The sequence below is a fragment of the Helianthus annuus genome, chromosome 16 (assembly GCF_002127325.2).
Source record: "Helianthus annuus cultivar XRQ/B chromosome 16, HanXRQr2.0-SUNRISE, whole genome shotgun sequence".
In the NCBI taxonomy this organism is placed as follows: domain Eukaryota; kingdom Viridiplantae; phylum Streptophyta; class Magnoliopsida; order Asterales; family Asteraceae; genus Helianthus; species Helianthus annuus.
This window is the reverse complement of record NC_035448.2, coordinates 137,504,173-137,528,877: the sequence shown is the minus strand read 5'-3', so window position 1 is coordinate 137,528,877 and position 24,705 is coordinate 137,504,173. Positions and strand designations below refer to the sequence as shown.

At 35.7% G+C, this 24,705-nt stretch overlaps 1 protein-coding gene and 1 long non-coding RNA gene across 2 annotated transcripts; one reads left to right on the top strand and one right to left on the bottom strand.

Moving 5' to 3' along the window:
- Positions 1–1,469: 1,469 nt before the first annotated feature.
- LOC110916187 lies at positions 1,470–1,833 on the bottom strand. The gene is made up of 2 exons (XR_002579548.2): positions 1,802–1,833; positions 1,470–1,722 (listed from the first exon to the last, which is right to left on the bottom strand). It is a non-coding gene; the product is annotated as an uncharacterized LOC110916187 (long non-coding RNA).
- A 17,889-nt stretch (positions 1,834–19,722) lies between these two features.
- LOC110916755 (BAG family molecular chaperone regulator 5, mitochondrial) lies at positions 19,723–20,556 on the top strand. The gene has a single exon (XM_022161432.2). The coding sequence runs from the start codon at positions 19,804–19,806 to the stop codon at positions 20,386–20,388; it is 585 nt and encodes a 194-aa protein (XP_022017124.1). The 5' UTR covers positions 19,723–19,803; the 3' UTR covers positions 20,389–20,556.
- Positions 20,557–24,705: the final 4,149 nt, after the last annotated feature.

Here is a 24,705-nt window from a genome sequence, read left to right as displayed (position 1 = left end):
AGCGGCTACATTTGGAACTCAACCTGTTAGCATGGGGGGCTTGCAAAAAAATTTCATGAGCAAAGCAATGAAGTCGAAGGCGTTAAGAAACACAATAGATTTTGGTGCTTCTCAAAATTACTTTTGTATTTTAAAAGGTAATTTTCCAACAAATAGTTTTGAGGAAATTATTTTGGATGATGAAAACCATGGTATACAAAATTCTCATGCTGTAAAAATCTGGTACGAGGTTCTATTTGAAAATTTGGTTGATGGCCAGATTGTGGAGGTTGGAGAAGCTATGTCGTCAAAAGATGCCCCTCATATTGATCAAAATGAAGAAAAGGGTTGTTAAACTTGATGGGTATTTTGTAAAAAAATACAATGAGATCTATGGTTTACGACTATATGGTTATTTAGTTGGAACTATATTAATTGAGAGGGTCAAGACAATAGTGAACAAGAAATGGTCCTATGCTCCGTTCGACCCAGGTGGTACAGGTTCAGAGTCAAATGGGATAACCCGTGAAGTAGAACTACTTGGGCGGGCCTTGATAATAATCGAAAAGAATCGGATTGATGTTCCTTTCGATCCAGGTGGCTTTAGCCTGGGACAAAACTCGAGGTCGAGTTTTTCCAAAGGTGGGGAGAATGATGCGGGAATATCAAGTGTCGACTCAATTATGTAATGAAATAAATTCACATTTAGTGTTCATTAAGTTTTGTTTTAATTTATGTCCATTGAGTTGATCATAAAAACTCTATATAAATTCTCATGTAATTTGTATTGGGGGATAGTTTTTGAGTTTTATAAAATAATTGATTTTTCACTTCAAATTCCGTGCCTTTTGGGTGGAATCTTGGGGGTTGGGGAAGAACTACACGGATATTCGTAGAATCAACGTGTTTGATCTTCGTTTCCGTATCACGCGCTACATCACTAAGACAACCAAATAAGTCAAAACGAAGTCTTAATGCATACCTAAATGGTTGCATTAATAATGACTTCGGTAAATCACCCGGTTGATGGGTAGGAAATTAAACACATGCGTAAACCGAGAGACGAGAACGCGGATTGCAAGTCAAAGGACTCGGATTATGAGTTATGACTAAAAGACCATAAAATTTCGCAAATAGGAATTTGTGATAATAATGTTCAAATATTTTGAGGTTGAACGGGTTGAATAAAGAATAAAGTTTGATTGTTTATAGGGGTGTAAACGAGCCGAGCCGAGCCGAGCCAATGTGGGCTCGGACTCGAAGCTAAACGAGTCGGCTCGGGCTCGGTTCGATAATTATAGCGAGCCGGAAATAAGGGCTCGAGTTCGGCTCGAAAAAAGTTCGAGCCAGCTCGCGGCTCGACGAGCCAGCTCGGTTTAAAAAAAATGTTCAAAAACTAACTTTTATACCTGGATAATAGTTTTAATGCTGGAACAGAAACTTGAAAAAATCACTCATTGAAACAGGAACATAATATAAATGCAGGTTACAACCAAAAAATAACTCAAAAATTGTATCAGTAATGCAAGAATATAATACCAAAACTGGTTACAACCAAGTTCAAAACATAAACAACCAAAGTAAAAAAGGAAACAACCGAGTTCAAAACATAATTCCAAAACAGGAAACAACCAAGTTCAAAACATAATACCAAAACAGAAAACAACCAAGTTCACTTCAATTAAATGCATCGTCACTTGTCGGGATTGGAACTTCTAAATTTTCTTCTTCCATTGCCAATTGCTACGCATAAATAAAATAAAAATGTTAGTAATAAAATTATAAAATTAAAGATGAACGATAAATATAAATATAAACTTACTTGTAATGTTTGAATAGTTGTTTTGATGTGGCCATTATCCAATCGCCTCCACAAACTAGAAGCTCGACCATATCTTTTGTGAGAGAGCTTCGGTAGTCATCTAGTATACGTCCTCCGGCACTAAATGCCGATTCCGAGGCAACCGTTGTAATTGGAATGCTAAAAATCTTACGAGCCATTTTGCTTAAAACTGGAAACTTGCTGGAATTTTAACTCCACCAGCTTAACACATCAAATTCTTTGTTTTCTAAAACTATATAATTAGGCTCCTCTAAGTACACCTCAACTTCACTTTTTTGTGTATTTTCAACTGGTCTAGACTTAAGAAAAGCATAAAAATCATCTTCAAGTCTATCACGAACGTCTGGGGCCCCGGATGATGTGCTCATCATGTTGTTCTTAGAAGCCCTAGCCATGTGAAATGCGGTGGAGTACTTTACATAAAGAGACTGTAACCTAGTTATCACATCTTCAACCCGACCATCAACTTCATTGGAAGGATATAACTTCCCAAAAGTCCATGAAATTGAGACCTTCTTGAAACGTGGATCTAAAATTGAGGCAATTGCCATAAGAACCCCAATTTCCTCCCAATATTTTTCAAACTTTTCGAACATCTGCTCACTCATATTTTTCTAAAAACCATCATTTGAGATATAACAACTAGTTATCTCTTTTTTTACTTTAAAAATTTCAACAAGGAACAAATTTGTCGTCGGATATGATGTACCCGAAAACAAATTTGTTGCATCCAAAAAAACCTCAAGTACTTTGCAAACCTTTTGAGCCCTATTCCACTCGTCATCGGTGAGAGACCATTCAAAGTTAGAATCTCTCAATGCGTAACCTTGAAAGACAAGTTTGTAATGCATAGCTGATTCAAGCATTCGATGTGTGGAGTTCCATCTAGTTTTTACATCTATGCACAAAGATCGACGGGTTTGAATACCAAGAGTTATAGCAATTTCACCAAACTTTAAAACACGACCTGGGGACTTCCTTAAATACTTGACCCCCTCTCTAATTTTCACAAGACAACAATCAATTGTTCCTAATCTGTCTTGTACTACCAAATTCAATATGTGAGCACAACACCTCACATGAAAAAACATCCCCTCAAAATGAAATTTTCCCTTCCCCTGAAAAGTATTTTTCAAAATTGAAGCAGCCCTATCATTACTAGAAGCATTATCTAGAGTAATTGTACCAATTTTGTCTTGAATGCCCCATTTAATAAGACACTCTAAAATTGCATCCGAAATAACCTCACCACTATGTGGTGGTGCCAACTCATTGAAACCAATAATTCTTTCTTGCAGTGCATACACTCATGTTTCTTAACCATTTTCCCGTCTTCCTCCACTTCAGTAGTTGTAAAATGGCTCCAAGCTCCAGATGAAGACTTTCGTTTTGAACCATCTCCTTCATTGTCTATAGTTTCATCAACCATATCATTTGCTTCTTCGTTTAGCTTAACATTGTCTTCGTCACTTAACTCAACGGGATCAACATTTGGGGTATTGGCTCCAGCAACAACAGATTCTATGTTTGAAGACATCTTGGTTCCTACAAAATAATAACACAAAATAATGCATCAAATCAAAACAGTAATTAAACAAGGCAAAAGAGGGAGCATGTGCACGATGAAAGACTGAAACACTGATCAATTTTGACCTGAATGCTTATCAAAACAGTAAGTAATCCTAATTCATCCGAATGCATACAGTTTACAACATAAATCAACATTCAGTTTACAACATTCAGCAGTTTATAACTAGTCACTGTTTTATATATTGTGAAACTTGAATCCTATTTACTCGCATAGAATATTGTTAAATCAAAACAGTAAGTTCGAACTCTATTTGCGTACATCAGTTGATCCTAATTCCTAAATCAAAACAGTAAGTTCGAACTCCACTAATCATAAATCAAAACAGTGTGGAACTCTATTTGCATACATCAGTTGATCCTAAATCAAAACTGGACAAAGTGTCGAACTCCACTAATCATAAATCAAAACAGTAAGTTGCATACATCAGTTGATCCTAAAATTCATCATAAAAGGCCTAAACCTGACTCAGTTGGAGATTGATAAACAAATTCAAAACCTTCTTTTAGGATGTAGAGTTCAGATTATAAGTTTGAACAATATAGTTCTATATGGGGGAAATCAAATGAAAAGAAACTCAATTTAAGATTAATCTTAGACAAACATCATACGGACAAAAGAATAAATCAACAAACATTTACCTTAATCTGAGAAGAGGAAGATTGGAGGAGAATGATTATACAGTTAGGGTAAAATCGAAGCCTCCTGTCCTGCGTAGAAGAATGATTATGAGTTAGAAGTTAGATCAATATATAATAGGGCATCAGAGAGATTTGAAGATGAAAAGGCAAAAGGGAAGTTAATCGGCACTCGGCAGCCGCATATCATCTAGGGACTATATGTTGATTTTATTTATTGTTCTTTGATAACTGAAAAGGCAGCAACATGATAGCCTTTTATTATTACGTTTCAAAAAAAAATAGCCCTATATTATATTATTATTGAACATATGTTTAATAATTAATATAGACTTTATAATATATATATATATATATATATATATATATATAATGATAACGAGCCAAACGAGCGAGCCAACGAGCCAACTATCGAGCGAGCCACGAACCGAACCTACCTTGGCTCGGGCTTAGCTCGTTTAGATCGAGCCAATTTCGAGCCGAGCTTTTTTCGAGCCGAGCTTTTTTCGAACTTTTTTTGAGCGAACTGCGAGCCGCGAGTTTTTTGAACAGCCCTAATTGTTTATAAGTGATGGATTTCACATTAACAAGTCAAACGAGTTGAATACAATATAATGTCGAAAGCATTATCTGAAAGAAAATGATTGTAGTCACGAACTACAGTCAAGGTTAACGGATCTTAAACTTGAACCCAAATCATTTTCAAACATAAACAGGGTGCCTTGACACCAAATATGTATTTTAAGAATGACATAAGTTAAAAAAACGTTAGACTAAAATTCAGTTTTAGTAAGAAATAACGTTTTCACAAATATGAATATTTTGAGAGGAATTGAAATAGTAAATATTAAAAGATACAGGTCTTGACACCGATAAGCGCAAGACGATACATTCGAAAAGAAATATTTTCGATAATGAAAGGTTGAAATAAACTTAAACAAGACGTGACGTGACATGATCACGGTCAAGAAAAGTAATGTGAAGTTTAATCACATTATAGCCCAAGCGATGGGTATAAGGTAACTGGACTAATAAGTCTAGTTAGTGAGACCGGTTAAGGTCGAAATTTAAATTGAGAATTTCGATAATACGCTATTTATTATGATAATAGCGTGGAATAAACAAAATCAATAAATTTACATGATCAAGTGGCCAAATTGGCGACTCGATCAAGTAAACGACAAAGGCCCATGAGACCTTAATAACAGAAAATACTAATAAACTATTTTGAGGGATCATGATACAACCCAAGTGAAGTGTCGGGAAGTCAATTCAAACAAAAGAGTTTGTTTGTTAAAAGTGAAAGATTTCACTAAAGACCTTTAAATAGGTTAAAATAACGAATTCATGAAGAGTCCGAAAGTATAAAAGCGATGGACTTCGCTGAATTAACTAAACAAGTGGAAATAACTAGATCGAGCTGCATTATTTCGTATGAAATGCATATATGCTTAGTAACCAAAAAGATATTACCATATTTTTATGGTAATGATAACAATTGGTTAAAATATGAGCAATGCTCAATTGATATCGAAATCAAGTGCATTGAGTTTAAACTCAATGAACTATGCAATAAAGGTTTCGAGGACGAAACCTCATTAAGGAGGGTAGACTTGTAACACCCCGAAAACGGGTTTGGTAATCAAACCACGTTAATATTAAAAGACGGGTAAAGTACCGTTAGTGGTAAAAGTAACCCGGTGAATATTAGGATTTTAAATATATAAACCTAATATTAAATAAAAGTTGTATAAAGGCTTTTAAGAAATTAAGTTTATAGAAGGCCCGAGCTAACGGGACTTAAAATAAACTAAGTCATAAATTTACCTGAACCCACTAAGTTAACTAGGAATATTTAACCTAGTTAATTAGTGGGAATGATATTGGAATTAAGTGGGTTGTAGCCTACTTAATAAACTAACCAAACATGAGGGGCCACATTTGGATAACTTGAAAGTTGTAATATAAAATAGGCTAAACAAAACTAAAACACATATAGAGTGTGTTTGAGAATGTTCTGTTCGAACCCCGGAGGTTCCCCAGGAGCCAAAACCCTAATCTCATTAAAAATCATCAAATTGAAGGCTTAAACGAAGCTCAAATTCACAACTGAATGTGAATTAATGATCACCCAAGCTAGGGGATCATAGGTATGCCAAATTTTGATGATTTGTGAAGTTGTGAAAATTGAATAATCATCATAATCGCGAATTATGAATGAATTGTTGAAGCTATGACTGAATTAGTGATGTATTTTAGCTTAGGAACAAAACCCTAAGTGAAAATTATACATATGTTGCTATAATTGGAATGATTTGATGATTTACCACACTAGCATAAGTGGGTATTAATCATATGATGAAATTGAGGATATAATCATGATTAGAATCATCATATCTGATCATACTTGCTAGGAAATGGGTTTGTATGATAAAATGAAAATGATGATATATTATGATCAAAATGATGTTTGATATCATCATGTGTTAATCAAATGAAGTTGATTATAATATAATCAACTTGATTTCATAAGTAATTACAACGGTAGCATAAGAAGGATGCTTACCGTATAGTAGCAAAGTAATAAATCAAGTGATTAAGCTACATTGTGTAATTACTTTTGTCAATAGACAGTTTGACCTTTTAAAGTCAAAATGACCTTTTATATGATCGAATGATAATTTCGACATATAGATCGTAGGATGAAATAGTCGTGAATGACTATGACTAGCCTAACCATCTTACAACTTACAATGATAGTTTGACGCTTGACAAGCTAGGTGAAAGCTTAGGAAGGAAGCGGGTCAGACGAACCAAAAATGAAGGAAAAGCATAATCTGGATGCTAGGTAAGTCAAAGCTTACACCTTTTATTAAATACCTTTTGGTTTTATTGGATATGAATAATAAAAGTCATCTTTGAATTAGAATGTTCCGACACGACATATGCGGTTCGGAACAAAAGACAATGATATTAAACCATGTTGAAAGGTTAAAAAAAGCTAATATGATTATATAGTCATGTAATGACTAATAAATATCGAGTTTTGAATGATTACCTTATAAGGTAGACCAATACAAATAATAAGGGTAAAACGGTAATTCGGTCACTCGTTGATGATAACTGTATAGTAGCAAAGTAATAAATCAAGTAATTAAGCTACATCGTGTAATTACTTTTGTCAATAGACAGTTTGACCTTTTAAAGTCCAAATGACCTTTTATATGATCGAATGATAATTTCGACATATAGATCGTAGGATGAAATAGTCGTGAATGACTATGACTAGCCTAACCATCTTACAACTTACAATGATAGTTTGACGCTTGACAAGCTAGGTGAAAGCTTAGGAAGGAAGCGGGTCAGACGAACCAAAAATGAAGGAAAAGCATAATCTGGATGCTAGGTAAGTCAAAGCTTACACCTTTTATTAAATACCTTTTGGTTTTATTGGATATGAATAATAAAAGTCATCTTTGAATTAGAATGTTCCGACACGACATATGCGGTTCGGAACAAAAGACAATGATATTAAACCATGTTGAAAGGTTAAAAAAAGCTAATATGATTATATAGTCATGTAATGACTAATAAATATCGAGTTTTGAATGATTACCTTATAAGGTAGACCAATACAAATAATAAGGGTAAAACGGTAATTCGGTCACTCGTTGATGATAACTGTTAGTTTTTGAAGGACACTTTATGACGTAAGACATAAAGGGGTCAAAAGAATAAAGAAATGAATTATACGAAAAAGGACCGCACAGTGTGAACCTTAGCGAGTCATGTAGATGAGATGATAATAAATCCATCTCGCAAAGATACATGGTCATTTAGACCAAACGGGTCAAAAGGTGAAAATATCACCCTTTGACAATATCGACTAATGGTTTGTCGAGTTGTATGATTATAGGAATAAATATCAAATGGATATTTACATCGCTATTACTTAGCGGCTACTAAGGCAATATATCGAAACGGGTCAATATATCGATCTGAGCCAGGTATGTGTAATAGGTTAACTACTCATTTAGAATGAAAGGTTCATTAAGAGTTAAATAAAGTAAGAATAGACATTTGGTTACTTTAATGAGTAAACCGAATGATTCAAGTGATGGTCATTGTGATTTGAAACATAATGGCTTTTCAAACAAAATCATAGTTAAAAAGAGGGATTTTGGGTCAAACATGCTTTCAAAAGTCCTTCATCGTAAATGAAAGGCTAAAATGGACCAAAACGCCCTTGTAAGCTAAAATGAGTAAACGACCTTTAAAGGTTGTTTGGAAACGAGTTTTATGATTAAATAAATACTTAGAATAAGTATTAAAAGTAAAGGATGTAAATCTTTGGTCAATTGACTCTATAAGAATCTTTGCCGTAAAATAATGATCCGAGGAGTAAAACTCGAAATTTATAAATTTTCACATTCAATCCGACACAACTATAGTTGTGTAGGAAGATTTTTTTGATAAGAAATGTGGTAATAAAATGCTAGAAAGGAATGAAAGCGATTCATGTATAGAATATGCGTAAAATCCATTAACGGGTCAAAATAAGCATTTAAGTAAAAACGGGTTAAAGAATGTATATAAACTCGGGATTTGAATCTAGTACGATAGATAACATTGACTTTATAAAGTTTAGAGTAAACTGCCATTTAGGTCCCTGTGGTTTGGCCAGTTTTGCCACTTTAGTCCAAATCTTAAACTTATTACATCTGGGTCCCTGTGGTTTGCATTTTGTTGCCATTTTAGTCCAAAAGTGAAATTTGACCAGATTACCCACTTTTGACCCTGCTATTTTGTCTTCACCCTCAGGGGCATTTTGGGTATTTTAGGTTTATTATAACCTAATATTAATTAACCCCATTAATATATAAACCCTACCCCACCATCACTGAAGATCAAACCCCACCCCACCATCACTGAAGATCATCTTCTCAAACAATCACCACCACCACCACCGTTACCCTCACCTCACCGCCTCCACCATCACCGCCGCCACCCCGACACCCTCACCTCCTCCACCTTCACCTCCCTCGGAATCGGATTTACTGTTCTTGTGAATCACCTCCATCAATCACCACCACCACCGTCGCCCTCACCTCACCGCCTCCACCATCACCGCCGCCACCCCCGACACCCTCACCTCCTCCACCTTCACCTCCTCCTGAATCGGATTTGAATCACCTCCATCAATCACCACCACCACTAAAGATCCACCACCACCACTGTCGCCCTCACCGCCTCCACCATCACCACTACCACCCCCGACACCCTCACCTCCACCTCCTCCACCTTCACATCCTCCTGAATCGGAATTAGGTCCATTTTCTGAAAGGGAAATCCTGGGGTGTCCTGGTTGAAACCCTAGATTGAAGCAGGTGAAATTGAGGGGGGGGGCACATGGGGATTTCTTCGCTGTGTTGATTGACAAGCTGTTCGGAGGTGCAATGGTGGTGGTTGCAGGGGTGATTTTAACAGTGTGGTTGGACGGTGTGTGGTGGAAGTTGTAGTAGGGAAGAAGCTATTATTAGAGTTTTTGTTAATTGATTGAGTTGTATATATTTGATTCTTTTCTTAAGACGTTACACATAATGAAGTTGATTTTGAATGAATTGGAATTTGATAACTGTGGTGGTGGTTGAGGTTGGGTAGTAGTAGGTGGTCGTGGCGGGGGTCGGTGGTGGCAGAGGTATGGAGTTGACACAGGGGTGGGGAGAGGGTGGTGATGGTCGCAGTGGTGAGAAGGGGGAGGAGGTGGCGGTGCTTGTGGCGGCAGAGTGGTGGTGGTGGCGCTGCAGATCCGGTGGTGGGGGTGGTGGTGAGAAGGGGGAGGAGGTGGCGGTGCTTGTTGATGTTGTTCTGGCAGTGCATTATTGTTGTTGTTCTGGCAATGGCATTATTATTTATTAATTTGAGTTATAATAAACCTAAAATGCCCAAAATGCCCCTGAGGGTGAAGACAAAATAGCAGGGTCAATAGTGGGTAATCTGGTCAAATTTCACTTTTGGACTAAAATGGCAACAAAATGCAAGCCACAGGGACCCAGATGTATAAGTTTGAGATTTGGACTAAAGTGGCAAAACTGGCCAAACCACAGGGACCAAAATGGCAGTTTACTCTAAAGTTTATGAGAAATTGAGATCAAACAAACATGTTTGTTTGATTAATACACGAACGGGTCAAAAGTTCATAATTACATTTTAAGCCGAAGGCTTAAAAGTCTAAAATTTTGTTAATTAGGATGTCGGATGTTAACTCCATATGATGGAGAATTAAATTACGGTCATGTAGCAAGAAACGTGACGCAAAACGAATCAAAAACGAGAAAGTTATGTCCGTTTTCGTGTTAAATATATATATGGGTTATCAGTTGTCATAACGCAGACAAGTTATTTGGTAATCTGGGTTATCAGTTGCCATGACCCAGACAAGTTATTTGGTCATCTGGGTTATCAGTTGCCATAACCCAGACAAGTTATCTACTTATCTAGGTTATTAGTTGCCATAACCCATACGAGTTACCTGGTCATCGTATTGAGCTTTCGGGCTTAGCTAGATTAGTTATAGATTTCATATAACTAACGTACATCATGATTTATGATATGTATGTAATAATTGGAGTATCGGATGACGATCAAGCTCAACGAAGAACCGAACACGATCAAGATTCAAGCTTCCACGAAAAGTTTCGTCGTCACATTTTAAACGGCGAATAAAATTACAAAATGTTGAAATGTTTTAGTTATTAAAATGTTTTAACAAACTCGCATTTTTAAGTGTATGTTTAATCTTAAATACACTATTATAATCGAAATTTATATGATAATCGTATGAAATGGACTAAGGGACTTACACGTTTTCTAAAATGGGTGTAGTGGGGATGTGGGCATTGTAGGGCATTATGTTTGTAATAAAATTAAATAAAAAAATCAAAAAAATCTGATTGGTTTTACAAAAATGAAAATGAATCTGATTGGACACAAAATGAAGGGCTGAGCGTGGTTTAAATCAGCCGAAAACAAAAAAATCAGCCAAACACGCCCAGGGGGTGGTGACCCGACATGTTTTGGCGTGTTTGTGCAAAAAAAAAAAAAAAAAAAAAAAAAACTGGGCAAAAACGCCCAGTACGCATGGTCTAAGCCCGTTTGTTGTAGATTTATTTTAACCAAGCTTAATATAAAACATAAATAATTAAATTCATATATACTACTATAATGTATCTAAAAAAATTAAAACATATTATTAATACTTACGGTCCGGTCTGGTTTTATACGTTCGGTTTTTGGTATAAAAAGTAAGCCAAACCGTTTGTTACGGTTTGAAATTTTGAAACCGACCAACCAAAAATTAAAGAAAATAACCAACCGTAAACCAAACTAATAATTAATTTAAACAATTTCATGATTTGAAACTGAACCATGAACACCCAATTTAACTATTTAAGCATTTAATGTAACCAAACTTATTTCCAAACCTTAATGACTGTATACAGTATACATGTCATTTGTAGATGTATATTTCGGATCAAGTTATTGGGCCTGCACAGGCAGGTCTCAGTGTCTCACTAGCCCAAGACATCTCTGGCCCACATGGTTATAACTTAAGTAGTCCAGTCCAGTTCTTTTTCATAATGGTTATAACTTAAGTCCAGTTCTTTTTCATAATGGTTATAACTTAAGTCCAGTTCTTTTTCATAAATATTAGCAATAATGGATTTTAATAATTCTAACTATTGTCCATTGGCCGACAACGGTCCCAACTTCAAAAATTCCCACTGGCGGTCCCATCTTTTCACATATTGGCCTTCAATGGACACTGACTAATAGAACGCTAACGCCGTTAGTCGCCGGAAAAACGTTTTTGGCCGGAAAACTCCATTTTGACCGGAAAACTCAACCTTTTCGTTTCAAACCTCTTTGTAACCTTATTACGCACCTTTAGGAATCTTTTCTAGTAAAAAGTCCCAATTATTAAGGTCGCCGGAAAACTTCTTTTTGGTCGGAAAACTCAACTTTTTAGCCGGAAAACTCAAAGTTTTATCATCCCAAACCTGTTTGTAACCATAGATTGGACCTTTAGGAGCCTTTTTCCGCCTGAAAACGTTTTTCCGGCAACTGGAGACTAACGGCGTTAGGGTTCTGTTAGTTAGGGTTCATTGAAGACTAATATGTGAAAAGATGGGACCGCCAGTGAGAATTTTAAAGTTGGGACTGTTGCCGGCCAACGGACAATAATTATAGTTATTAAAATCCATTATTCCTAGATATTATACGCATATACTTAAATACAACCAATATAAATAAATATGACATTTCGTTACAAATAAATAAATTCAACGTTTTGATAATGGTATTATAGATTTCAATAAGTATTATTTTAACTTTAACTTATAGTTATATTTGGATAATTATATGTATAAGTATCATTTTGATTACATTTGGAGAATTATATGTATAAGTACCATTTTGATAAGTTATACGAGTTATTTAAGTATTGCAAATGACAATTCTTTTGTTAACAATTTAAAATAAATATTTTCTTATCATTTGTTAAAATTATTAAACTATATTAAATGAAATTGAAATCAGTGTGTACTTGGTACAATTAACACTCGTTTTAAATTGTTAAATCATATGTATAAAAAAAGTTGTTACTAGACTGCCAATTCATAAGCTTTGTGAACTAGCTAAACAATAAAATGTGTCATGTAAGTTTAGTAACTTACACTCTTATAAATCTCAACTGAATGAACAATTAATTTTTAACTTTTGTTTTGCATCGAATCGAATAATGAATTTTCAGATTATTCTAGATCAAAAGAAGAAATATGGAGTGATTGGTTTTGATTTGTGTGATTCATTACAAAAGTGCAGTTCCAACATATTTGATGTTTTGATCTAGATGTTTTAATTTGGGATATTTGATGTTTTGATCTAGACGTTTTAATTTGGGATACTTGATGTTTCGATTGAATGTTTTATTACGAGGAACATCGGATATATGTTATGATTTTCAAATTTCATACTAGGTTACATCTTTAAGTTCTTCTAGTAGGTATAAATCGATATAAAGTAGTAAGTATAATAAATAAATAAATAAATGGTGACAAAAAGGTCGCAGTAAATGGTGACAAAAGCGGTAGCAAAACGGTGGTAAACAAATGGAAGCGGTGGCAAAATAGTGACAAAAAGCGGTAGCAAAACAGTGGTTACGTGTATTTTTTTACCGAAAAATGTGGTGGCGGAACGGTAGCAAAAAGGCTTTTGCCACAGTTTTGCGACTGAAAATGCGGTAGCAAAAACCCTATTCTGTAGCAGTGCCACTCTAGTAAAATCTTGACAAAGTTTGGCTGTTGTTTTGACACATTTTCAAACTTATTTTCTTATGGAAATAGTTAAAATTTTTCTTTAATTGTCATAAGTTAGCATTCATGTAACATTCCCTTCTCAATATCGGTAACTTTGTTTAAAAAGAACTTGGTTTAAATGATCGAGTTCTTTTTTTTCTTTAGAAAAAAATATTTTCACTTTTCAGGATGCTATTTCTATTATATTTAAATTAAAGTTAAGATTATAACATATGATTTAGTTTGACTGAAGAAAGATGAAAATTAAAGTTAAGATCATAACATATGAGTTAGTTTGACTAAAATGAATAAAAAGATGCCTTTATTCTTTAGTGGTCATGACTACGGTTTTTTCAAAATTTTTCTAGATTATCCTATAGTTGTGATGGCACAAGGGTGAACACGAAAATTCTCGTATTTTCTTCCATTTAATATTTTTTTCATTTATCAGTCACATATTACTCAGTTGCTTTTCTAAAAAGTACATTTATTACGTAATTCGTAGTCATAAGGCCCTTTGGGGGCGTTATGCGACATGTGTCATACCATATCACTACGGAGTTTTATGGGGCGTTATGCAAGTTGAGGTCGTAGTCATAAAACCCCTTTGTCATCATTACTAATTATTTTAATTTCATTTTTTAATTAATTTCTATATTTTTTAAAATTAAAATTCATTTCATTAAATAAAAAAAGAGTACACAATAAAATAAAAAAAAAACATTAAACTAGAATAAAAAAAACATTAAACTAGAATAAAAAAAAAATTACACAATCAAAGGTTATATTTTTTTTTCAATTCGCTCCTTTTGTGCCAACGCCATTTTCAAAGCTTTTCCCGTTAAGTGGTCGTGCGGTTTCGAGTAGAACTCAAAGTCGTGAGCCCATTGTCTATCCCGCATAATCTCCGTTACTTCGCGGTTCTCCTCCATACGTTTAGTACCGAGTTCGTGTATGTCTTGAAGTCGCTTGTTTATCTCCGAAAATGCGTTACTCATATCCGTTCCCATAGACATTGACGACGACTCGGGGTTTTTTCGCCCGCCTACTTCTTCCGGGCGGTCTTCGTAGCTCTTCCACCGGCTTGTCATCCGGAATATCCTCATTCCCCTCGGTGTTTCGAGCGTCGGAGGTTGGCGTTTCGGGTTCACCCGACTCGTTTGTTTTGAACCTCTTTGACGGCCGTTTATTTCCCGACCGATCACTCGGAGTAGAGATGTTGGCCCATTTGGGGCTATGGCGAAGGATTTGCCAACACCTTAGATACGGGAAATGGCCATTAGCATCCGTATACTCGACCAATGCCGCTTGCGTAATGTCTTCGTCTTTGCTTCCACTTTTCCATCTGGCAAAAGTGCGTTGGTACACAGTTTGAAAGTTCGTGCATTTTTTATTTATATCGGTCCACTTGCCCGATATAGAGTCCGGTGGGCGGTATTCGTCTCCTTTACCCATGAGATCGAAAAAAAGATCTCGTATTTGGGCCCAAAAACGGTTTTACTTTGATTTTTTGCTAAAAAAAGATATAATGTTAGTCTAAAATTTAAAAAAATAAAAACAGAAAATAAATTAAAAAAACTGAAAATAAATAAAAACAGAAAATTAATTAAAAAAACTGAAAATAAATAAAAACAGAAAATAAATAAAAAAACTGCAAAAAACAGAAAAAAAAACTGAAAAAACGGAAAAAACAGAAAAAAATAAAGAAATTTAAAAAATATACCTATAACCGGGTCCTCCGACACATCGATCCAAGCGCGGGTTCACGCATACTCCTCATCGGACTCCCACGATATCACATTTTTTTTTCGCTCGGGTGGTGGTTTCCGCTTTCTTTTTATGTGGCCGTTTTCCTTTTCCTTTTTGCGTCTCCGCTACTTCGGGTTGTGTTTCCGGAACAATATCGGGTTCGTGTAGTGGGGAGCCGAAAGCTTGAGCCGACCCGAACGCTTGAGACGACCCCATTCCATCGGTGTTTTGATTCGGGTTCCACCCGTAGAGATTCAGGTCCCATGATAGCGGTTGGTTCAAAAGATTCATGAACCCGGGATTTTGTTGATTGTAATCGAGAAAACCGGAGCCGAAAGGGTTGGGTCGAGTGGGAACCGGCGACACAGGACGAGTAGGATTATCACTTTGGTTTGGGTCCGCACTTGATCGGGGAGGAATGAAGCCACGGTTGAATGGATGCATTGTATAAAATAATTAAGGATTTCTGAAAAAATGGTAGAGAGAAAGAGTGTTTGAGTGTGTGTGGATTTAAAAATATAGGAAAAGGGGTATTATTTAAAGAAAAGTTTGAAAATAATTGATTTTTTTTATATAAATGACCGTTTTACAACTGAAAAAATAAACAAAACCATTCAAATAACGCCACTATCCACATCGCGCCATTCAAAATTTTTTGGCCATACCGCCCTTCGTGGCGGTGTTTTGGGGCGCTTTCCGGCGCTATATGGGGACATACCGCCCCACTACACACTATCTTAATATAAATTCACCGGTGTAATTTGACGTTATGTGGAGGCATACCGTCCCAGTACACACTGTCTTAATATAACTTCACCTGTGTAAGAAATAACTTATGAATAGTAGTATTGTCATCATATAAAATCCTTATCTTTGACTCCTTGGTTTTAACTTGATCCTTATATAATTTTTTTTTATCTAAAAATAGAATAGTAGATGTTCCTTTCCTCTATTGTTAGAATTAGAATGGTGAATTTATTAATTCTCTTATCTATGATACTTGAACATTATAACACCAAATCTAAAAGTTTTGTTTTTGCTAATGGTCACCAACCTAATTAATAACGATTTATTCTTCTATCAATTATAAGTATTTATAGGTGGGGTGAATGTTATTTTTAACTTTCTCGCCTTGTTTACTAAAATATTTGATGCTTAATCGCTATTTAGAGTAAGTTGTAAGACGGAAAATGTTAGTAGTAGAAGAGATATCATCATATAAAAACAAGAATTTATAATGGCTCAGGTGATTATCAACTAATTTACTTTATATATCAATAGAGATAACGTCTACAAATCTTCCATCTAAATGTAGAAGAGTATCAATCTTCTATCTGTATATACTCTGGTGTAGTGATCACATTTTTTTAACGGCAAATTTGGATCACTGACGCACCACTGAAGTATCATCGTGCCATCAACGGAACTACCAGATAATATCCATCGTAGCGATCACATATTACTTTTGTAAATTCTTCTCAATCATACTAGTATCGTCTCTCATTTAAAAATTAATATTACAATGCTGATTTAAAATTACACATCAACATGATGTGATGCTGAATTAGAAAAACACATCAAGCACCATCAAGATAACTCTTTAATCCCCTTTATTGTCTACCTTTAGAAAAGTAGTTAGCTAATTAACATGGAATGCATGTGGTAGAAGATTCTATCGAGATGTAAGATGTTATTTACTACTCGCATTAACATAAAGTGGTTAATTATACATAATAACATTTTGCGTCGATTGTTATCTACAGTGTCAAGGGGCACTTTAGGAATTTCCTTTCCTCAGGTGCCAGCTATTGTGGTTGAAACAGAGAGAGGATGCCAGATGTTGTAGTTAAAATAAATGGACAGAAGGAGATAACACAGAAGAGAGAGATAGAGAAGATAGAGTAGAGTAGAGTGAAAGGAAGCTAGAAGAGGAGTCGGCCATGTACTCCTCCTGGTTTCGGTGATGAACAATTGAACAGTAATAGCGGTGGTCTGCAGGACGGCTAATGATGTTGCGGTGGTTGCAGCCGGCGTGGGTGGATTTCTTTATGTACCACCTTCATTTGTTGATTTTTTACGAACCATAGACTTTATTTCAGCTGTTGGTTGCTTCCTAAAATACAACTTGCTATGCATTAGGTACTATCTTTGCGGAAGAGAATAGTGGTAATGATGAAAGACATTACCGGTGAACCAAAACAACCGCCGTAAATTGCTTAGAAAGCTACTACGAAGAACAGGTGTTGATTTGTAGAGGGAGAGAGAGAGAAAGTGACGATTGTGTGGGTTTTATCTTTATGTACTTTTTTTAAGAAATAAAGTACCAAACAATTTTGAGTTTTTGATTTCTGGTTTTTGATCTTCAGATACGAAGTTGATGATGGTGATTTTTAATTTGCAGAAAGTATCAAAAGTGTAGGTGGTGAGTAGTAATGGTGTTTTTCATATGAAGATAGCAGAGGATGATGATGCTGCTACAAAGCATTAAAGGTCTCAAAATCTTGGAAAAATCATTGTATTAAATGTATTTAAATAATTCTACGGTTTGATTTAAAAAACAAAATTATTCATAAAAATACATTTATTAATTGTATTGATACAAGAGAACCAAAAATATGTTTATTTATAAGTTATTTAAGTATGTTTATGCAAGATTTTACAAGAAAACCAAAAATATGTTTATTTATAAGTTATTTAAGTATGTTTAGGCAAGATTTTACATCTGTATTCCTAAAAATACACTAAAAAGTTCATAATTACACTTTAACTTTTAATTGGTCATTATGAAATAAAAGTAAATTATGTGATAACATATTTTACATGACTCATTACATAATACTATATTTACTCAACTTGGGCATCTGACTTGTGACTGTTTTTAGTATTCATTTAGAACGATATTTACAAGTCATGGAGGCAGTACAAGTTGAAGTCAAGAACGATTTTTACCAATCATGAAGCAGACATTACAAGTTGAATTCATAAAGCAGACGTTACAATTTGAGTTAATGCATGTTATGGCTTATTTTGGGATGAAATTTCGACCCCTTTTTCGGCATATTAAGATTTTGTTTTCCGGTTTTCTTTTTTTGTTACATACCGAGTGTAGATACCGTATTAATAACGTTATGAGCTGAACTGATACCGACTGAATTCCCGCGCAACGCGCGGAAGAATACGTAGCTAAGAGTTGGTTATTCCACATGTTAAAAAGCTCTTGTAAAGAAATGATGATTAGAAAAAAAGATAATAAACTTTCTTTATTAATTGTACATATCAAACTTTAGCACAAACTCGATCAGGTTCAAGCTCGTTTTTTTAACTTATGAAAGTTTGAGCTCGAGCTTGGCTCGTGGATAGTTTTTCAAGCTCAAACTTGTCTCGCCTTATTTATTATTTATTAATTAATTTTCTTAATTATAATTATTACTATTTATTAGTTTTTTCATAATTTTGTAAACAATAATAGTTATTATTCAAATATATATTTAATATATTATTTAAAATCATATAAATAATGGGCTTGTTTAGGCTCGCGAGCCGGCTCAAGCTTGATTGATGAAACTCGGGCTCATTTACTAAACATGTTTATTTTTAGGCTTGAGCTCATTTAAGCTCGACTCGTTTTGAGTGGTATTTTTTTTTTTTCAAATAAATCTCAGGTAACTCACGGGTATAACCTAATTAACTATAAAGGCATTTCTATGGATTTCAAAATAACCATCATTACCTCTATCTATATTAATACAAAAATAATAGCAGTTTTATAACATAACAAGCAAAACTATGTATAAAATAATTACGTTCAAATTTTAAACTATAAAACTAGAGTCCGCATCTCTTTTATCTTTTAGATTATGACATAAAATATAAAAAACAGTTTATTTTATGTTATAAAAACAAACAGTTGAAGGAGTCAACCTTCTCCATCCTCCGATGCAACAACCCGTTTATACTAAACGCAAATCAACCAATTTTATGTTGGATGCTATTAACACCAACGAATTATACACATCAATAACTACTCGTTGTTCATACATCATATACATTCAGACCAAACCCGATAACCAAACACCCTTCGGCTATCAGCAACCCGACCCAAATACCCCAAACCCGATAACACCCCTAACTATAAATTATAAATCAATGGTGATAAGGCTTAGAGACCATTAGGTTAGGTTTTTTCCCATATGTATTGAGTTTTCTCCTATAAATTGCTTTACAAACATTATTGCCTAGCGTGGATGGATATGATCGAATGATTTCGCTGGTAACACGATTACACTCTAAGGGCATGTTCGGCTAAGCTTTTTGAAATAAGTCAAATAACTTATTAACTTATTTACTTTTTTCAAAAGTCATAAGCTCCAAAATGGTGTTTGTTAATAAGGGTGTATGTGATGGGAAAAAGTCAATAAGTAATAAGTCACTCCATATCGACTTTTTCAAAAAGATGATAAATCAATAAGTTGTTTCAAAAAGCTTAGCCAAACATGCCCGGCTAGTCTATCAGGAATCCAAATTTGAAATAAAAATAAAATAACTTTTGCTTATATTGAATTAGGCCACCAAACTCAACGGATAATTACCACCGACCGACAGAACATGGATGCAGTTCTACTCACTCATCACTAACTCTCTCTTCTCACAATGAAGTCATCTCGCACAACTCGATCCTACTCATCCTCCTCATCCACCACCACCACCAATTCTCCTAAACCCACGTCCACCGAAATCCCCATTACTTTCCACCCCTCCAACCGCCAATCCACCGCCGCTACCAAAATCCAATCAGCCTACCGATCCCACAGAATCCGAAACCTAACCAACAAGATCAAAACCGTCAACTACCAAGCCGATAAACTCCAACAATTAATCCAACAACAGGAAACAGTCGACACAGTTCGAGCCAACAACAAAGAGAGAATCAAGATCAACGAGGCCTTAATGAAATTACTATTTACCCTCGACTCAGTTCCTGGGTTTGATCCGACGGTGCGGGAGTTCAGGAGGAACGTCAGCCGTCGGATCGTTGGGTTGCAGGAGATCTTAGACGGCATATGCGAAACACAGGAGGGGAATTGGGAGGCGTATTTGAGAGATTGGGATGATGTTATTGCGGGGATTGAACGTGAAGTTTGTGTGGAACAGGGTGGGTCTGATTCGAATGAGTTTGAGAGGTTTTGTGTTGAGAGTTTGGGGTTTCGGTGCTTGCAACGGTTTCTTCATCAATGAGGAGGAGGTTATTAATATAAGGAATTCTATTGGGTGAGCAAATAACCGAATTAACTGAACAAACTACTTACGGGAAAATATGTTTCGGTTTCGGTTTCGGTTTCGGTTTTGTTTACTCTGATTGATTATGTTATATAATATTTGATAAAGATTCTGTTTGGTGCCTTAGATTTTTAGTGTTGCATATTTAGGTTTCGGTTTCACACAGGTTCAAACGTCGATTTCGATTTCATAAAGGTTCAGTGTTTGATTTCTCGGTTGTAAGTTCGGGCATTTTCTTTTCAAGGATGCGTTTCGACTTTGAAACACAGAATCATAATCTATAGAAGCTGAAAAAAAATACACCAACATCTCATGTTTTGATGCTTAATCAAACACCCTTAATCAAATGTTTTGATACATACATTGCTGTCAACAACCAAATCATATTATTGGAAAACACAAATCATATGATTTTGAAGAAGAAAACTCCCAAATCACAGATTATGCAACTGAGAATATAGATAAGAAAGTCGTATTCATGACCGATCATATCAAGATAAAGATCAAATAGCTTTAAATAAATAAGAAAACTTCGAAACATAAAACTTTAAGATTTATTATAAATATTCATGGAAACAAAAATTGTGAGGACAATAGTCCCCGGCGTGTGAATAAATTTGAAGGTGAACTGATGAGGATTGAAATTGCGCGAATTTGATTAAGCATGGAGTTTATAGTTTTTTTTTAAAAAATTTTTAAAGAATGAGAATTGTGGTGGATGAGATTTGGAGGTGAAAAAATACTCATTTTAGCAAATATTTTTGAAATCACCCATTTTAGTAAATATTTTTATCACCAACACCCTTTTGGGAAAAAAACTCTATAAAATCCATCTACCCTAAATAATATTCACACTAGCGTTAAAACGAAAAAACAAAAAATAAGAGAAAAAAAGTAGTAACCCGATGACCTGATAATTACATACTATTAGAACACTAAATTAAAATTTTGTTACTTTAAAAAGACAAAAAAAGTTTGGATGACTTAATTGAAACAATCAACCAACTTTGTTACTATATGGCATTTCTCTTTTTTTTTTAATGTAAATATGTAAGAAAATTCTACTGCCTTCAAGTTTGACTACAAATATAAATTGTCCATTCATACTCTATGCCCTCTTCATTATTGTAGACTTCTCGTAACCTCTAAAATAGTTTGAAATTCATCAATATAAATACGTAAGAAAATTCAAATGCCTTCAAGTTTGACTACAAAGAAACTAAAAATGCCCTCTTCATTATTGTAGCCTTTAGCCATCAATCTTTCTTTGTTTGTTGTGATCACTCGTTGTTTATCCATTTTGTTAATAAATACCCTTTAGTTCCTATGATTCATGATAATGAGGAGGAACAAATGCCATACTTTATTTCTTTCAATATCTACATGTTTCTCTTAAAGTGCTTACCTAGCATGAAGAACCTTGGTGTTTCTTCAACTAAGTGATCTTTTAATAAATACCCTTTAGTTCCTACTTACAATACTTATTTTTCAATTTTTAAACATGTATATACATATATGTATAGTTAAAAGATTGACAATACATAAATGTGTATAGATCCCTTAAAAAACCTTATAGAAAAAGCTCTAATTAAAAAAAAATTAAAAAAAAATATTTTTTTCATTTTTTGCATTTTTCTTAGGAAAAATGTGTGGTCCATAATGCTTTTAAAGTTTCTCAATTAGCATACTACTTCTTACACGATCCTAACCCTATATATATATAGGATAAGGATCAAAGCATTTATTTTTATTGCAACAAAAGGCACTCAAAAAATTCTCTCTCCTTTCTCTCTCTTCTCGCCGCCCGGAAAACGCTTAGTGTGCTCGACGATGAATACTTGAATCGGTTTAGTGTGCGGGTTTTAATCGATCGAACTATTGGTGTTCATCTTGATCTAACCTTTCATCCTAATCGGGTTTATGTATAATCCATTCGCCGCTTTGGTTATTCTGTGGTAGACCAAAAGGCTATGACGAATGAAAGACAAGGAGAGGTAGACAATGGTGGTCCCTGGAATAATGTTCAGTACCGGAAAAATAGGAAAAGTAGAGGGGATGGCGTAGAGTGGACTTTCCTAATACAAAACTTATCGGAGCAAGTTAACAGGAATATTCTTTGGAGGGCATTTCAGTCATATGGATTTATCTCGGATGTGTACGTGGCTCGGAAGAGGGATGCGCGGGGGAGATGTTTCGGTTTTGTTCGGTATGTGGGGGTGGAGCATATGAATGAGACTCTAGTTTCGATGAATACGGTGAAGATGCTCGGAATGAAAGCTATTGTATCATTAGCAAAATATGACAAAGATCATAATAAATTTAACTATTCCTCAGTTGGTCATGGTCGGAGCGAATGGAGACCTAAAGGGACAGATCATTCAAACGTCAATAACACCGGTGGGAATAAAGGTGTAGAGCAGCCGAATATGAAGTCTCAATCCTATGATCCTAATCCTCCTGGGTCGTCGTTCGTTCAAGAAGGAAGGTCTTTCGCTGACCTCGTTAGAGGTAATTTCCAGGAGCAGGGCAAGGGTGCTAAGGTTATCACAGTGGAGGGTAAAGGTTCTTTGTATCCTTTACATTGTATTGGGAGGTCCATCATTGGTCATGCTAAAGTGGTTTAGCCTATTCGCGATATTAGGAGGACTCTAACTGTCGGTGGGTTAGGGGAAGTTGGTCTGTCATATATTGGTGGAGTAATGTTTATGATCACTTGTAATGATAAGGAATCTGCGAAGAATTATCTGGAGAAGCAATCTACTCTACTTCATAAAGTGTTTTCTAAGTTCTACCTGTGGAATGGAGAGGATATTCCATCCAGTCGTTTGGTTACTCTGAGCATGGCAGGTGTACCGTTCCTCATCCGTGATGGCCCTCTGTTCGAAAGAATTGGTAGTCAGTTTGGTGAGGTGATTCAGGAGTCGTCCTTTTCTTGGCAGAATGAGAACAATGCATCTGGGTCGGTTAAGATTGTTACAACTCGTATGTCCAAAATTGATGAGGCGGTGGTCATCAAGTGGAATGAAAAAACCGTCACTGCCTGGGTTTCTGAATACTGTGATCAGAGCTTATTTGACTGTGATATTGATTCTGAGGATAATGAAAGTGATTCTGAACTGGAGTCGGTGTCTGAGGGAGATGATCTAACTGAGGATATGGCGAATGTTGAGGAGGGTGAAATTCGGCAGAATTCGACGAGTGAAGGTAATTTTCGAGACAAAAATCAACAACCGGTGGAGATCGGGGATAGTGAGGTTCCGACCGGTGGTTTCGTGACATCTCCGGCGGGATACGGAAAGTCGTCGGAATTCCAATCGGCTCCTGAAGGCCAAAAGTCTCATTGTTTACCGGTTAATGTGGAGACGTGCAACATGCATGGGGAAGGGGGTCACGTGCCTCATGAGTTCATTAATGTTGATGGGAATGGGAAGGAATCTAATGAGTCAACGGATTTTAATAATCCAGTGGATGGTGGCCCAAATAACCTTAACCCAGTTGTGAATCTAAGTGGGCCTAATAATTTATTTGGAGAGGAGGGCCCTACACCGGTTGGCAATCTAGGGAAAAGAAACAGGGATGAGAGGAGCCCACCTTCATTTGGGTCTATGCAGGGTCCGGCCCAAAGACCAGTTTTTCATGCGCAGAATCCCCTTGTTGTTCAGATTGACCTAAACTCTCCCGTCGGCAATAGATATGGCTTGGAGGAGGATTCCACTGGTTCTCCAGTTCTCGATGGAGTTGGCCAAAATACTCGGGTTCAAAGTGGGGGGGGGGGGGTGTTGTCCTTGATGAGGCTCCAGAGGGGGTCAACGTTCAGATTAATCATTCCTAGTCGTCCAATTTGAGGTTGGAGGTCGAAGAAATCATTAAAATTGGCTCTCGCATTGGAATCAACATTAATGGCTTCGAATCTGCAGCTGAAGAACTAATTGTGGAGGAGGGTGTTGAAAAATGTTCATGATGAATTGTCTGTCCATTAATTTGAGGGGGGTGCGAAACACCCGAAAGTCAGATTGGATACGTGGTTTAAAAACAAGCTATGGGGTGCATTTTATTGCTATACAGGAGACAAAATTACAAGATTCGGAGTCTTTTATGTTTAACCAGTTTTGGGGCAGAGCCGAATAAAAGTTAGCAGTGGTGAATTCATAAGGCAGATCCGGGGGACTGGCTTGCCTTTGGAGCCCAGCGGTTTTCAGGTGTGATGATGTTCTTTATAATAGGTACTTTATTGTTGTTTCGGGTTTTCTTGTGCAATCGAGTTCTCGGATTAAT

What these genes read in the sequence shown, in the direction of transcription:
- LOC110916755 (XM_022161432.2), top strand. Translation starts at nt 19,804, where the DNA reads ATGAAGTCATCTCGCACAACTCGATCCTACTCATCCTCCTCATCCACC.